The 15073-nt window shown below is 57.9% G+C and overlaps 1 protein-coding gene across 1 annotated transcript; it reads left to right on the top strand.

Annotated features, from left to right (window-relative positions):
• The first annotated feature begins 6809 nt into the window (after nt 1–6809).
• On the top strand, nt 6810–14323 carry ACVRL1 (activin A receptor like type 1). The gene is made up of 9 exons (XM_065887297.1): nt 6810–6873; nt 7433–7684; nt 7871–8082; nt 8341–8440; nt 8811–8957; nt 9249–9524; nt 10116–10313; nt 12854–12984; nt 14189–14323. The coding sequence occupies exons 1-9, from the start codon at nt 6810–6812 to the stop codon at nt 14321–14323; spliced, it is 1515 nt and encodes a 504-aa protein (XP_065743369.1).
• Nucleotides 14324–15073: the final 750 nt, after the last annotated feature.

Here is a 15073-nt window from a genome sequence, read left to right as displayed (position 1 = left end):
GCATGGAGTCCACAGGAAGCCCCAAAGCACACCCGTCAGGGTCCACAGGGCTCCATGCTCTGGAGAGGTGGGGAGACTCCAGCACTGAGGAACAGCCACCCTGCATCGGGCCCCATCTTCCTCCTCCAAACCCTGCTCTCCTTTTATCTGTTTCATGAACTCTTCCCAGATAAAGTCCCCCATCCCCACAGACTCTCCCCAGCGATGCTCAGTTCTTGTCCATCTCGATGTTTCTGTTCTCAGTGTGTGTTTCAGACTGAATGCTTTCCTTGGGGAAGCACCCCCCCCCCTCCTTCCACCTCTCAGGACACAGATCCGTGGGCTGGGATTGGGAAGGGTTTATCATAAACCACAGCAAGGCATGGGGGAGAGTGGATATGAAAGATGGACACCAGCCACACTCCCAGTTCTCCAGCTAATGGTGCGCTAAAGCGGCCACTATAATCTGAAAGAGCAGATACTGTAATCCCATAGTACTTCCTATTGGCTGCAGGACACAGTTCTGCCCTGACACTGAAATTTGGGTGTGCCTTGGTTCTGGAATTCACAAGGCCCACAAGTTGTGAAGCAGCTGTGGGTGGGGGCTGGGAAGGGTTTCAGCAGAGGAAGTGAGGTCAGTCAACAATTGATGCTCGTCTGAGCCTTTAGTCATTGTCTCCCCCAGCCTCTATTCCTGTCGGAGAGGGTGTGGAGGCCTGGGAGGGATGCCCTGGCCCATCTTACAGAATCTCCATCTTAGAGCAAGACGCCTTAGAAGTCTGCTTCTGCTTCCAACACCAACATCTTTCCACCTGGCTCTGAGGCCATCACCTCCCCAACCTTTTCATTTATTAATTTAATTAAACACTTTCATGGAGGTCCTGTGCCAGGCTCAGCCAGCTAGCATCTTTGCTATGAACTAAGATAAGCGTCATGTCCCTTCATTCTCCGGACAACCCTATGAGGCTGGCACCGTTTATTATGCCCATTTAGCAGATGGGGGACTGAGGCATGGAGAGGTGTCACTTGTCTAGGGTTATACAACTAGTCTGGATTCTGACTTCAGAGTCTTTGTGGATAACACGGAGGCTAGGGATAAAGTGGAGTCCTACCTTCAGGGTGCCCACAGTGGTTGGAGCAAGGGCATGAGGAGGAAGGGTTTGCTTCTCTCTCCAGGAGAAGCCATTCTGCTCCCCTCCCCAGAGCATCTTGTCCGCCCTGTCCCAGCAGTGTCCTGAGGGAGGCTCCCCGTCTCCAACTCTAAAGCTCCATTTGGTGGGGTGAGGGGCCGGCCTTGAAGGCGGCAGTCCACGGCAGTTCCCAGCCTCTCCCTCCATTCTGACCGCCCGTGGTGCAGAAAGGCATCCCCGTCACTGAGCTGTGCTACGGCCGGAGGGGCTCAGACCCTCACCCCTGACTCAGAGCTGCCCCATCTGGGCCTGTTTACCCTGCGCTGAGCGCTGATCAGTGAGAGGCTGCGGAGGGGGGCGAAGGGGCCGAGGGAGGAGGCTGAAGGATTTAGACAGAGGGGGGAGTCCCCGAGGGGGGGGGGCGGGCGGAGCCAAAATATTTCGCACCCAGCCAGCCCCAAAGTCTGCCCTTGCTTCTGAGCCTTCTAGAAGGAGGAGCTGGAGTTTTGGGTGGGAAGACAGGTAATTTCTCTCCATTCTGCCCTCCCCGCGTGTCGTTCCCTCGGTGCCCCCCTACCCGTCCAGGATTCCAGGTCGCCCCTCAGCGGCTCTGAGCGGGGAGGGGCACCTCCACCTCCACCCCTCCCCCGGCCGGCCCTCGTATGGTGCCTAGCGTCCCAGCACTGGCCCCCACGGCTCTGGGCCTGAACCCCGCGAGACCCCCGCGGCCCAAGGCCAAGGCCCGCCCCCTCGGGGAGGCGGATGTGGGAGGCTGGGGGCGGGAGCGCGGCCTTGATCCCGGGCGGGGGCAGCCGAGGGGGATGCCGCCCTCGGGATCTGCAGCCGCGCAGGGGAGGGTCCGGCCCTGAGCCCTGGCGAGGGTCGAGCGGGCGGCCGTCGGCTAGCTGGGCAATAGGAAACGGTTTATTAGGAGGGAGTGGTGGAGCCGGGCCAGGCAGGAAGACGCTGGAATAAGAAACATTTTTGCTCCGGCCCCTTTCCCAGTCCCGGGAGGCCGCCGCGCCAGCCGCGCCGAGCCAGCCCCTCCCCGGCCCCAGCCCTGCCCGGGGCCGCGCCCGGACCCCAGACCCTGGCCCTCTGTCCAGCGCCCGTCGTGCGACCGCGGCCGCCGCCGGGGAGGGGAGGAGGCCGCCTGCTGCACGCTCGCGCCGCGCTGCCCGCAGGGCAGGCCCAGAGGTGAGTCGAGGTCCCCGGGCCGGGCCGTTGCGGGGGGGCGGCTGATCCCAACCCCAGTGGGTCCTCCCCATGGCATATCCCAGAGAGGTCGCTGTAGGGTCAGTCCCAGTTCCTCGTAGTACAAGCCGCCCCTCGCCCTCCACCAACATCTGCCCATCACCCCACCTAAGACTGGAGGGGGCTGGACCGAACCCGCACTGAGAATCAGAAAACTTTGCTCCTGGGGCCCGTCACTTAGCTTCTCTCATCCTCATCCATAAAATGGGCGGAAAGATCCCTGCCCTCCTTCATTTACAGAGAAGGGGGTCACATGTCCTTCCAGGAACCTGGATTGACCTGGGGGTGGGTGTCTTACTCCCAGCACTGTTGAGCCTCCCCTTGAAGCCCATCTTTCCCAGACCAGTCCCGGCCACTCTTGCCAAAGGAATCTGACACTACAACTCCCTCCTCCAGACCTCAGTTCCAACCCTGTGTGGTCAGATAATCCCCAATGCACGGACTTCCTTCAGGATCCAGGTCAGAGGGGATCCCAGTCTCCCTCCAGCCTGGGACCCCAGGTTTTCAGTCTGCCCTGGAGGTCAGTCTGGAGACCAGTGCTGTTATGACCATCCCAAGGCTGGCCACCCACCCCCTCTTTTCTGCTCTAAGGCAGAGTGGACGGTAGCTCTCACCCTCTCTATATGGGCAGCTTCTGGCCGAGTCAGGGTCTGTCCGACATCTCTTACCCCTTACTGTTTGTTTGGCCTGGTACCTGTCCTCTCATCTTATCAGGTGGTTAAAAATAGCTACCATTTATTGAGTACTACTATGTAGACACTTAGATACATTTTTGTCATGTAATCCTGGCCACAACCTAGCAGAAGAGGTGTTATTATGTCCATCCTACAGAAGAGGAAAGAGATTCAGATTTGAATCACTTGTCCAAAGCTCCATGGATGGTTGGGTGTTTAGTAACATTTATTAAGTGCTTACTGTGTACCACTTAGTACTCTGCTAAATAATTTTACTACATTATACCTATGAAATGAGCACTATTATTATTCCCCATTTTTCACAGGGGAGCCGAAGCCTCAGAAAGTTCAAGTAACTTGCCCCAAATCTCATAGCCCTAAGTGGTAGAAGCAGGATCTGAATCCGGGTCTACATGATCCAGAGACCGCAACCTGACCTCTGTGCTATACTGTGCTGCGTTCGCATTCTGTCTGAGATCCTAAGATCCAGACCTGATGCTACATCCCAGCGCTGTGAGGTGGTGCCGATGAACGCGCTTTGTGACAGTTAAGGGGCAGCCCAGGATGAGCAGGTCAGTCTGGTCCTCTGCTGTATGGTCCTCTGCCGATGTGCAGAGCAAGGCGCTTCCAGCCCCATGACAGTCACTGCTGTGCCGGGCCACTGCTGCTGATGGGAGCCGGTTATATCGATCCTTCAGGTGTGCTGGGGAGAAAGGGATCGACATCCACCTTCCGAGCACACCTCTACTCTGCTTCTCCCCAACTAGGGCTAAGCCTACAGCAAACAGATGATTTCTAAACAAACCCGCATTTGGGCGGCAGGTGGTGACAGTTGCAGTCTGTTCATGCAACCCCCCACCTGCCCTTTTTCCTCTTTTGAGGGACCTACCCGACACCAAACAACAGCAGAAATAAAATGACCAAGTGAGGATTTCTTACCAGCAATTTAAGCTGATCAAGACATACCTGGTGATTCTGGGCAAGAAACCTGACATCCCCGAGCTTCCATTTCCCTATTGGATTGTCGTGAGGACTAAATGAGATCAGCCGTCAAAGTTCGGTACTTAGCACATAAGTATTACTCAGAGGAGGTTAACTCTTATTACTAAGAATTTCACAGTGGTGAGTTAATATTTGAAATTAGTTTAGCGTTTGTGATTTCTGGCTTAAAACTGTGATGCTTCAGTCAGCAGGAGATCTTTCAAGAAGTTTTGTTAGACATGAAAGGAGTCTACCGGTCCCCAGGAGTCTGTCTGTGCTAGAGTCAAGTCTCAGGGCGAATCAGGCAGGGCCAGCTCGGAGTTGGGACTGATCTGGACTCAGCACCCTCTTGTACCTAATCTTACGCCAGGCCCGGTTAAAAATTGGACAGTCGCAGTTTGCCTCCACTGCATTCCCAGGATTAGACCAGAGGCGGATTCTGCAAATGCCGCCAAGCCCTCCCTGCACTGTTCCTGGGCCCCAGAGGCTGGACGTGTCCTGAACGAAGCCCGCGCCCTGCCCTCCCTCCGCCGTGTCTCTGAGTCCCTGGTTTCAGTGTTTAGCCTTGTCTGTCCCTTCTCCAGTAGAAGCGGGGAGAGGTCCCCGGGTAGGAATTAGAGCCCCTGCCCCGTGCACTCCACTTGCACTCACCCAGCGGGGTCCTGCCCAGTGAAATGAAAGCACGGGGACCAGTCAGCATTGTGCAGGACCCACTTCTCAAAGTGTGGTACCCACACAAACTGATCAGAATTACCTGGGGACATTTTTTTAAATGCGTGTTTCTTACTGGTCCCAGTGGACTAAATCAGAATCTGGAGTGGGGGTGAGACCAAAGAATGTGCATTTCTAATGAAGCCCTTCAGGTGCTTCTGCTGTAGAATTGTGTAGGTGAGAGGGTGCATTGGAGCACAGAGAGGTGAAAGCATGGGTAGAGCATTCTAGAAGGCCGCCGGCTGTCATCCTGTTGTTACCCCCTTCTGCTTCTTGCTGCATATTCTCTCCCTAGCTGCTTTCTGGGCAAAGACTGCCAAGGATGGATTCTCGCCCTTACCCCAGTGGGCAAATTCAGCTTGTCTGGGGCTCCCTCTCCAGCCACCAGTCCCACTGTAGAGTGCTTGCCAGACTCCCCACTGCCTTCTGGGAGGGGCAAGAGGCAGAAGGTCAGGCAGAGGCTGGGGACACAGCTGCAGCGGCCCAGGGCTCCGTTTCCTCCCCCAGCCCTGGGCCTCTGGGGCAGAGGAAGCCCAGGCAGGAAGGCCAGAGCTGCCACCAGCCAGAGAGGCCCACGAAGCGCCCCCCTCGCCCCCACCACGAGTCATCCTGCCCTCACAGCCTCAGCATCATGGATCTTCATTTGGCACCATTCTTAGACTAGGGGCCTTCTGCAGCCCTACCAGCCTTACCATGTCATGCCAGAAGACACTGCCCCTCCCTCGTGGCAGCTGCCCCTACCTGGGGATCCAGTCCCCAGGCACACACCTGCATACTCTCCACCATTCAGAAAGTCCTTCTTGCTGTCTGACCTCAGTCCTTCTTGCTGCAGCCTCAGCCCTAATCTTCTCATTCTAAACCTTGGAGAAATGAAGAAGGGGGTGGCTTCTGAAGCACTGGATGGTTTGGGAGCTGAGATGGGGACTGTTATAGGTCAGAATTACTCCCCTAATGCTCTCCACCAAACTTCTGGAGAAGTTCAACCAGCCACAGAAGGTCAAACATTCAACATCTAAGTATGTTTCACTTCCCTTCGACATCACTGGCCCTACCCCCACTCTTTCCCAGGACGGCAAGGAGAGAGAAGGGGGCCGGGGAGTGGCTCAGACAGGGCGTCTTATACTCCGATGAGGGTGCAGAGAGGTTCCTTCACACCTGGCACAGCCCAGCACTGTCCAAGCTTTGTATGGTTGTTACAACCCTGAGGGCTCAGACGTGGGCTGCCACCCTGGATTGCGATATGGAGTAGAAAGACACTGGACTGGGAGTCTGGACACCTGGGTGGTACTCCCGGTATTGCCACTGAATCCTGCCTGACCTTGCACAAGCCTCCTCTCCTGACTGAGCCTTAATCCCCATCTTCTCTAAAATAAGAGCTGGGCTTTGTGATTCACAAGGTTTCCTCCTAGGACTCCATCATGGGGGTGCCCCAGCCCCGGGTGGCCCCTGCAGACCCTGTAGCCACTCCAGCCTGCCCTGAGAATATGTCCTGCTCCCTGCTTGTGCGTGACTCCTGCCTGTTCTATCCAGACCCCAATCTAAACAATCTTGATTCCTGTTCCCAGCTTGGCGGGACCCTGAATGGCAGGAAGTGAAGACAGGAGACTGTTTATGTTTGAGGCAGCCAGGCCGGGGGGGCGGGGGCACTGGGAAAGGGGTGGGCAGGGGTGGAGGCTGGGAAGGGGTGGGCAAGGGGGCAGGGGACAGAGGGTGGTGGTCCTGCTGAAGAGATGCCCCTTCTACCCTAGTCCCGTAGTCTCCTTCTGCCCTCTGCACCCTCCAGTCTGAACTCAGCTGCAGGAGAGCTGGGAGTCCCCCAGGCTCTCAGTCACTTAAACATGGCTCCCCACCCTTTACCCCTAACAGGATGGTTTCCATGGGGAAGTGAACCAGGACTTCCCCTGCAGGCCCCTCCCCAAAGCCAGACACAGGGAGGAGGGAGGAGGCCTCCCTGCCCCCCCACACAAAAAAACTCCCAGTGATTTCCTCTGGGTGGGAGGGACCCACGGTCAGTGGCTGAAAACACTGAAGGGATCACATTTCATAGATGTTATTGCACCCCTTCTCTTCTCCAGGGACCATGACCTTGGACCCTCCCAGGAGAACCCTTCTGATGCTACTGACGGCCTTGGGCCTGACCCAGGGTGAGTACTGGGGAGCAAGTATGGAACAGGGGCCTGGGTGGAGAAAGGGCTACCTGGGCTCAGCTCTTGTTGGGCTGAACTTGAGGAGCTGGGGAGGAGGGGGACTTAGGAGCTTGGCTGGAGGGTGGGAGACGGGCTCAGTGGGACTAAGCTCCCGGCTACCCCAAGTCCTCCTGATCCAAACCCGCAGACTGCTGCTCTGTCAGACTCCAGGGTGGGACCTCTATCTGGGGGTGCGGCGCAGTGGAGATGTTGGCAGGGAGGGCCCGGGAGAGCCCTCAGAGTTGGGGCTGGGGGCTGGGCTGGGCCTGGAACTGGGAGGGGAGGTCCTAGGATCAGGGAAGGGACAGAAGCCTGGTTCTCCTGGTGGCAGCTGCCCCTGGCAGGGATAAGTCACTGGAGGGAAGGGTAATCTGAGGATGGAACTGAAGGACCAAGGCCTCAAAGATTTGAGAGCTCAGAAGCTGGGGAGCAGGGGGGTGCAGGGGGCAGACCTGGGTATTCGGCTCATTCTGGGGAGTGGGGCCCAGAGCAGCTGAGCTTCCAGTGTGTCTCCCAGGCGGCCCCGTGAAGCCCTCTCGGGGCCCGCTGGTGACCTGCACGTGTGAGAACCCGTACTGCAAAGGGCCCACCTGCCAGGGGGCCTGGTGCACAGTAGTGCTGGTGCGGGAGGAGGGCACACACCTCCAGGAACATCGGGGCTGCGGGAGCCTGAACCAGGAGTTCTGCAAGGGGCGGCCCACCGACTTCTTCAACCACTACTGCTGCTACAGCCCCTTCTGCAACCACAACGTGTCCCTGGTGCTGGAGGGTACGTCCAGCTGCTCCAGCAACCTCTCCCTGTCTTCTCAGACTCTGCCCTCCCCGCCCTGCTTGCCTCTCCTCCTCTGGCCTGGAGGGCGGGGGAGGCAGGACCCTGGGATCTGACTGGCAGAGTGGCAAGGTGGGGGGCGTCTGGCCTGGTGGAAGCTGGGTCTCAGTGTCCCTCCTGTGCCAGCCACCCAGACTCCGCCAGAGCAGCCGCAAGGAGATGGCCAGCTGCCTCTCATCCTGGGCCCCGTGCTGGCCTTGCTGGTCCTAGTGGCTCTGGGTGCCCTGGGCCTGTGGCATGTCCGGCGGAGGCAGGAGAAGCAGCGGAGCCTGAACAGTGAGCTGGGCGAGTCCAGCCTCATCCTGAAGGCATCCGAGCAGGGGGACAGCATGCTGGGGGTACGGGACCGGGAGAACCGGGGACACAGGGTGGTGAGAGTAGACAGGAGGCAGAGGCACAGAGCCAGAGGGGACCCAGAGTGGCAGGTAGCTGAGAAGGGCACAATGGCGGGCACTCAGAGATTTGACTGGGTGCTGGACGGGAGGGGTTGGTGAGTGAGAAGCCTGGAGAGACACAGCAGTGGGGCCCAGGTCGAGGAGGGAGAAACGGGTTGGGCGGGTCGTGGCTGCCTCTCAGTGGCCTCTCGGTACTCCCAGGACCTCCTGGACAGCGACTGCACCACCGGCAGTGGCTCAGGGCTCCCCTTCCTGGTGCAGAGGACAGTGGCGCGGCAGGTGGCTCTGGTGGAGTGTGTGGGTGAGCAGTGGGTGAGCCCGGGGGATGGGGACCAAGAGCTCCCATGAGCTTGGAGGGGTGAGGGAGCTCTCGGCCTCCAGCGTCACAGGTGGGGCCAGGCCTGGCTCCGAATGGGAATGCTGCTGGCCAGGGAGGGGGTTGGAGATGGGTCAGTGCCAGACCCTTCTGCAGGAGCTGGGCTGGAGCAAGAGGCAATGGGGGTGGCCTGCCGGCTGCCTTTGGGTCTGGATTAAGTTAAAACATAATCGTCAGAGGTTCTGGAGGTGAAGTCAGTGTAGCATAACGATGGGGACTCTTCTGGGGATTACTGTGCCCACGGGCTCTGTGTGTCCGGTATGTGACCCCCCTCCCTCCTCTCTGGCCGGATCAGGAAAGGGCCGCTATGGCGAGGTATGGCGGGGCCTGTGGCACGGTGAGAGTGTAGCCGTCAAGATCTTCTCCTCGAGGGACGAACAGTCCTGGTTCCGGGAGACTGAGATCTACAACACCGTTCTGCTCAGACACGACAACATCCTAGGCAAGCGGGAGGGTGCGGCGCCAGGCCCCCGGCTCTCATCCCCCCGCACTCGGGGCTGGACCGCCACCTCGCCTCTGGACGCTGACCTAACCCTGAAGGACTCCCAGCCGGCCCTCAGCGTCCTCAGCCCTCTGATTCCAGCTTCCTCTCTGACCTAAGCCAGACGAGCCTCCACCCCAGCCCCAGCTTTGCCCTGACCTAGTGCATCCTCTGTCCCCAGCCCTGACCCTGACCCGTCGAGCCTCCTTCATCCCTAGACCCTTGGTGAGCCACCTGACCCTCCGCCCACAGGCTTTATCGCCTCGGACATGACTTCCCGCAACTCAAGCACGCAACTGTGGCTTATCACGCACTACCACGAGCACGGCTCGCTCTACGACTTTCTGCAGAGGCAGACGCTGGAGCCCCAGCTGGCCCTGAGGCTAGCCGTGTCCGCGGCCTGCGGCCTGGCGCACCTGCACGTGGAGATCTTCGGCACGCAGGGCAAGCCGGCCATCGCCCACCGCGACCTCAAGAGCCGCAACGTGCTGGTCAAGAGCAACCTGCAGTGCTGCATCGCGGACCTGGGTGAGCGGGGAGGGGCGGGCTCTTCGCGGGGGGCGGGGTCCGTGAGCTCCGCCCTTTCCACGCGGTACTGCCTTTGCTGATTTGGATGCCCGGCGTCGGCGAGGACACTGACTGGCGCTTTAAAACTTACAGACGTGTGTTTGGTCTCATCTCACCTCTCCAAGAGCCCCACAGGTTGCCTTAACGTCCTTTTCAAGCCCACACCAGCCGAGCTCCAGGAGTTAGGAGAAAGGGGCAGGGAGCCAGCAACCTGGGTTCTCATCCTGGCTTCGCTGACTACATCGTTCCCCGTCACCAGGCCTTGGGGTTCGGCTCTGTGAAACGGGCATCATAATGCCTGCCTCCCCTACTCACACCTCGCTGGGTTCTTGCACCTAGAGGGCACCACACAAGCACAGTGTAACTGGGACAGTTATTCTCCCCGTGGCTGCTGTCTCCCAGCCCACCTCAGGGCGGGTCTCCATGTGCCGGCCCCTCTTATGTCCTACCATCTCTCTCCATCCCACCTCACCGCCGGACCCCAGCCTCCCAGGGGCCACCCCGTCTGTGGGCTGGGATGAGTGGCAGGAGTGACAGGCCCGGTACCCACAGGCCTGGCTGTAATGCACTCCCAGGGTAGTGACTACCTGGACATCGGCAACAACCCGCGAGTGGGCACCAAGAGGTACATGGCCCCCGAGGTGCTGGAAGAGCAGATCCGAACCGACTGCTTCGAGTCCTACAAGTGGACGGACATCTGGGCCTTTGGCCTGGTGCTGTGGGAAATCGCCCGCCGGACCATTGTCAATGGTGAGGATCCCCCCTGCACAGGATAGGGAAAGGGGAATAGGGTGGGTGGATAGACAGGCAGGAGATGGGACTTCCTGCCGTGGCTGGTGCCCGTGGCCTGAGAGGCTTGTGGTCAGACCTCCCATATTCCCTTTACTGCCACTCACCAGCTGGTCCAGCTGAGTGACCTTTTAAGGTTCATCTGAGTCTGATTCTGGCTGTGAAATCTTGGGTAAGTGACAATAACAAAAGCGTTAAGAGCAGCTAACATTTATCGAGTTTCAACACGTACCAGATGCCACGCTGTATACACGTATTATCTTATGGAATCGTTCTTTGTTGGCAGGGAGGTGGTATTGCTTAGTGGTTAAGAGCGTGGGCTGGGAATCAGACTGCCTGAGCTCAGTTCCTGATTTTGCCATGTGCAAGGTACTTAACCTTTCTGTGCCTCAGTTTCCTCATTTGTAAGATGAGAATAACATAATGCCTAGTTGTTGCGATAATCCAAATAGGGTATCCAGGGCAGCACCTGGAGCTGTTCTGTAGCTCAGTAACTGTTAGTGGCAATTACTGTTGTAATGACGCATGCTTGACACAGTATCATCCCTATTTTACAGATGAGGGGATTGAGGCACAGAATTACAGCTGTCCGGAGGCAGCACTGGGGTCTGAAACCAGGCAATCTGACTCTGGGGGCTCGGTGCTCTTTATTACCGTGCTTTTTCTACCTCTCCGGTCCTTGGTTTCTTTGACCGCAAAAATGCGGGATATAATAGCGCTTGCAGTGCCTGCTTATGACTGCCTTACTATTATTATTAGCCAAGCCGCGCAGCATGTGGGATCTTAGTTCCCCGACCAGGGATCGAACCCGTGTCCCCTGCATTGGGAGTGTAGAGTCTTAATCACTGGACTGCCAGGGAATTCCCTGCCGCCTCTTTATTACCGTGGGTGCCACAGGGGACTCAGATTTGGAGGGGCTGAGAGCAGGCGGAGGGACCTCGTTCCTGATGGCTCCATATAGGGGGCCGCCCTGTGGCTGGTGCCCTCCCAGCCCTGGGGTGGATGGGTGTTGGGTGATGGTCTGGACCAGGTGGGGAGGTGATCAGTCTTTGTGGAGGCTGTCCATGGGGAGAGGCTGCTGGGAGTCCTGACAGGTTGGGGACCACCCTCTGGCTGGGCTCAGGTCCCTGCCCCTCCGGACGTGAGCTCTAGAGGCTGGGGCTGGGGAAGGGGGCACCTGGAAGGAGCCGAAGCCCCTTGGACCAGGCTTCAGGCAGGAAAGGGAGGCTGGAGCAGCCTGGGCTGAGGGGGAGGACGATTGCCGACTCCCGGAGCGGAGGGAAGCTCTGTCGGCCCCACACAGATTCGTGGCACATTATAAACACTGTAATCTGGTGTCAGCCCCGGCGCTGATTAAAGGCCCATTAGACACGCTCAGGCCTCTGTGCAGCACTGATTAGGGCTCGAGCAGCACAGGGGCTGGCCTGGAAGCCCGCCACGGGGAGCACAGCTGGCGTGGGCCCTACCGAGGTTGCGGCTGTGCTGTGTGGCCGCGGCCACCAGCCGGGGGCTGGAAGCAGGGTGTGGCCTGGGGCGCTCTTCTGGGGTCTGGCCTCTTCTGCCCCAGCACCTGCAGCTCCACGGGCATCATCTTCTGAAAACTCCTGCTAAGGACCACGTACTTCAGATGACGAGGGGAGGGGGCGCTGCCGGCTGAAGGGGTCAGCAGAGGCCTGTGCCATCCCTGGGAGTGGGTGGATGTGATCTGGACCCGGGTGAAAATCTCTTTCTCTTAGGAGATGTGTTTTTTCTCCCCCTTTCCCTCATTCCATATCCTCATCCAGCAGTCAGCCAGCCTCCCTTCCTTAAGTGTAGCTTGGAGGTCAAGAGCATGGGTTTTGGTCAGACTTTCTGGGCTTAAATCCTAGCTGTGTCACTTACTACCTGTGTGATTTTAGACAAGTTTCTTCACTCCTCTGGCCTGAATTTCATTGCTTGTATAAAGTGGAGCTAATAGTATTGCTTACCTCATAGAGTCGTGAGGATTTAACGCCATGCAGTTAGGACAGTGCCTGGCACATAGTAAGTGCTCAGTGAACATTAGGTATTTGGGGGCATCTGTGATAGTTGGGGCCTGGGAGCAGTACCCAGGCCCCGGGTGGGAGGCAGCTGTGGAAAGACTGGAACAAGATCTGGCCTAGGAATACAATGAGTTTAAGTCTTGGCTTTGCCATTACTAGCTGTGTAACCGTGGGCTCAACTTCTCTGAGCGTCAGTTTCTCCATCTGTAAAATGGGTCTTTGGGTTTGCTGTGAAGACCGACCAGATAATGCATGTAAAGTGTTTATGGCACAATGCCTGGCATATGTGGTAAATGTAAAATAAATGGCAGTGATTATTTATAAATATATTTATTATATTATGGTGTCTCTCTCAGGGGTAGCAAGGCCAGGCAACTGGTTTCCTGGACCCTGGGACAGAGGGTGGGCAAGGCTCTCCTCTGGGTGGTATTGGGCCTCCTTGAGGTCCCAAGTGACTGTCCCATTGCCCTCCATCCCTAGGCATCGTGGAGGACTACAGGCCACCCTTCTACGATGTGGTACCTAACGATCCCAGCTTTGAGGACATGAAGAAGGTGGTGTGTGTTGACCAGCAGACGCCCACTATCCCCAACCGGCTGGCTGCAGACCCGGTAAGGCCTCTCTGGTGGGGCTGGGATGGCGTGGGGTGGTGGCTCACAGCTGGGATTTCTGAGCCCAGGAACTTGTGTCTGGCCTCTGCTTCACCTGGATAGATTCTGGGGGACAGATTCCAGGGTGCTTCTCTGGGTACTCCCTCCCACGTCCCTGCCTGTGGACCTCCGGGACCCTGTGGTTATTCTGGTAACCAGAACCCTTCACCTCGCCCGAAAAGTCAGAGGCTCTCTGCTGCATTTCCTGCCACGAAGTTTTTGTTGTTGTTACTCATTTTTGCTCTTTCTCAGAACACTCCATATACTTATACAGGACACATGCATACGTGTATCTAGACACACAGGGGCATGCACGCGCTTCTACACAAACACACACTCACAGGTACACACGCATGCACGTATATGCCAGACTGTTGACCCCATGAAGAGGAAAAGCATGTCTCCTTTGCTGACCCTTATCTAACCTGTCACAGTGCCTGGCACACAGTAGGTACTCAGTAAATGTTTATGGAAAGAATTAATCCACGTACACATGTGTATACATGTATGTATACATAGACACGTGTATATTTCTGCACAACATACAGAGCCACGAAAAGCCACTCATATGCACTCCTGTGCGCACACACATACGCTCTGGCTCGGGAACCAACTTGAGCTCTGAGGTGGAGTGAGGCTGGCTCACTCTGGGACCGCTGAGATTCCTGGGATAGGTTCCTCCCTAGACACATGCATTTTGAGGACGCTGCCAGGGTTGGTGGAGGTGCTGGGAGCCACTGCCCTCGACACTGGGGTCCCGCTGCATATAGGCACGTGGGAGCCCCGAGGCCTGCAGATCTCCCCTTTCCTGGATCTTGGTGGAGGTGAGGGTGGGGTGTACTCACCGAAGGGTGTCCCCGAAGATCTAAGTTACATCTCTCTTTCCGTCCTGCCTGCCTCTCTCCGTCCCCTTCTCACTCCACTGCCTTGTCTTCCATGTTTATCTTTCTTCCTCATCCTTGCCTGGTTCCTGCCACTCTCCCTCTTACCACCACTTCTGTCCCTCCTCTCCCCCTCCTTTTCGACACTCTCGTTTCCGTCTTCTCATCCTTCCTGTTCTGCTCGTGTCTCCCCACTACTGGGCATCCTCCTCGCCTCTTCCTTTCCACCTTCCCTGACCCGTGTCTCTGCTTTCTCTCCTCTGCTTCGCTCTCCCTCCCCCCAGGTCCTCTCAGGCCTGGCTCAGATGATGCGGGAGTGCTGGTACCCAAACCCCTCTGCCCGCCTCACTGCACTGCGGATCAAGAAGACACTACAGAAGCTCAGCAACAGTCTCCAGAGGCCCAAAGTGATTCACTAGCCACAGGCCTGAAGCCTGACTCCCCTCTGCCTGCAGTGTGTGTGGTGGGCAGTGGATGGTGGCCTGTCTGGGTAGAGGTTCTGTGAGTGTGTGTGCTGGGGAGGGGGGTGCCCCTCTGTGGGCAGCTGTGCCTGCCCAACTCGGCCCCCAGCCCATCCAGCCAAAAATACAGCTGGGCTGAAACCCGATCCCCGCACCCGCCGCGCGCCGTCTGGCCTGCTCAAAGCAGCAGGCTCCCTGACGCCGGGTTCCGCACCCCCCCCCCCCCCCCCGCCTCCCACGCCCTGGGTGCACCCCCCTACCACCCCCAGGACCTGATGCAAAAGAGGCCTCAGAGCCAGGGTGGCCAAGCCAGGGAATCCCAGTCCTGGGCCCAGAGTCTGGGCCTGCACTTTACCCCCTGCTGTCAGTCAACCCCACTGCCCCAACAGAGCTGCCAGGGTGGCACAGGGCCCCGTCCAGCCTTCAGTAGACACCCTGCCCTGCCAGGCTTTAGCCTCTGTCCCAAGCCCCAGACACCCAGGCCCATGGGTTTTTCTCCGTGGGTTTGTATCTCAGCTCCAGGCCGCCTTGGGCCTCTATCTCCTAGACAAGACCCCTGCTAGCTGAATGCTAGCTGCCCAAGAGACCGGGGGGCCTGATCCTGGGCCCCTGCTCCACTCCCCTCCTAGCTGACTTACTGTGGCATTAAAGCCAAGGAGTCTTGCTGTGGGCGTGGCAGAGTCATAGGCCAGTGGAGAGGTGGCAGGT

Source organism: Phocoena phocoena, chromosome 11 (assembly GCF_963924675.1).
Source record: "Phocoena phocoena chromosome 11, mPhoPho1.1, whole genome shotgun sequence".
Lineage (NCBI taxonomy): Eukaryota > Metazoa > Chordata > Mammalia > Artiodactyla > Phocoenidae > Phocoena > Phocoena phocoena.
Note: the sequence above shows the minus strand (reverse complement) of the source record. Positions and strands in the feature narration are given on the sequence as shown.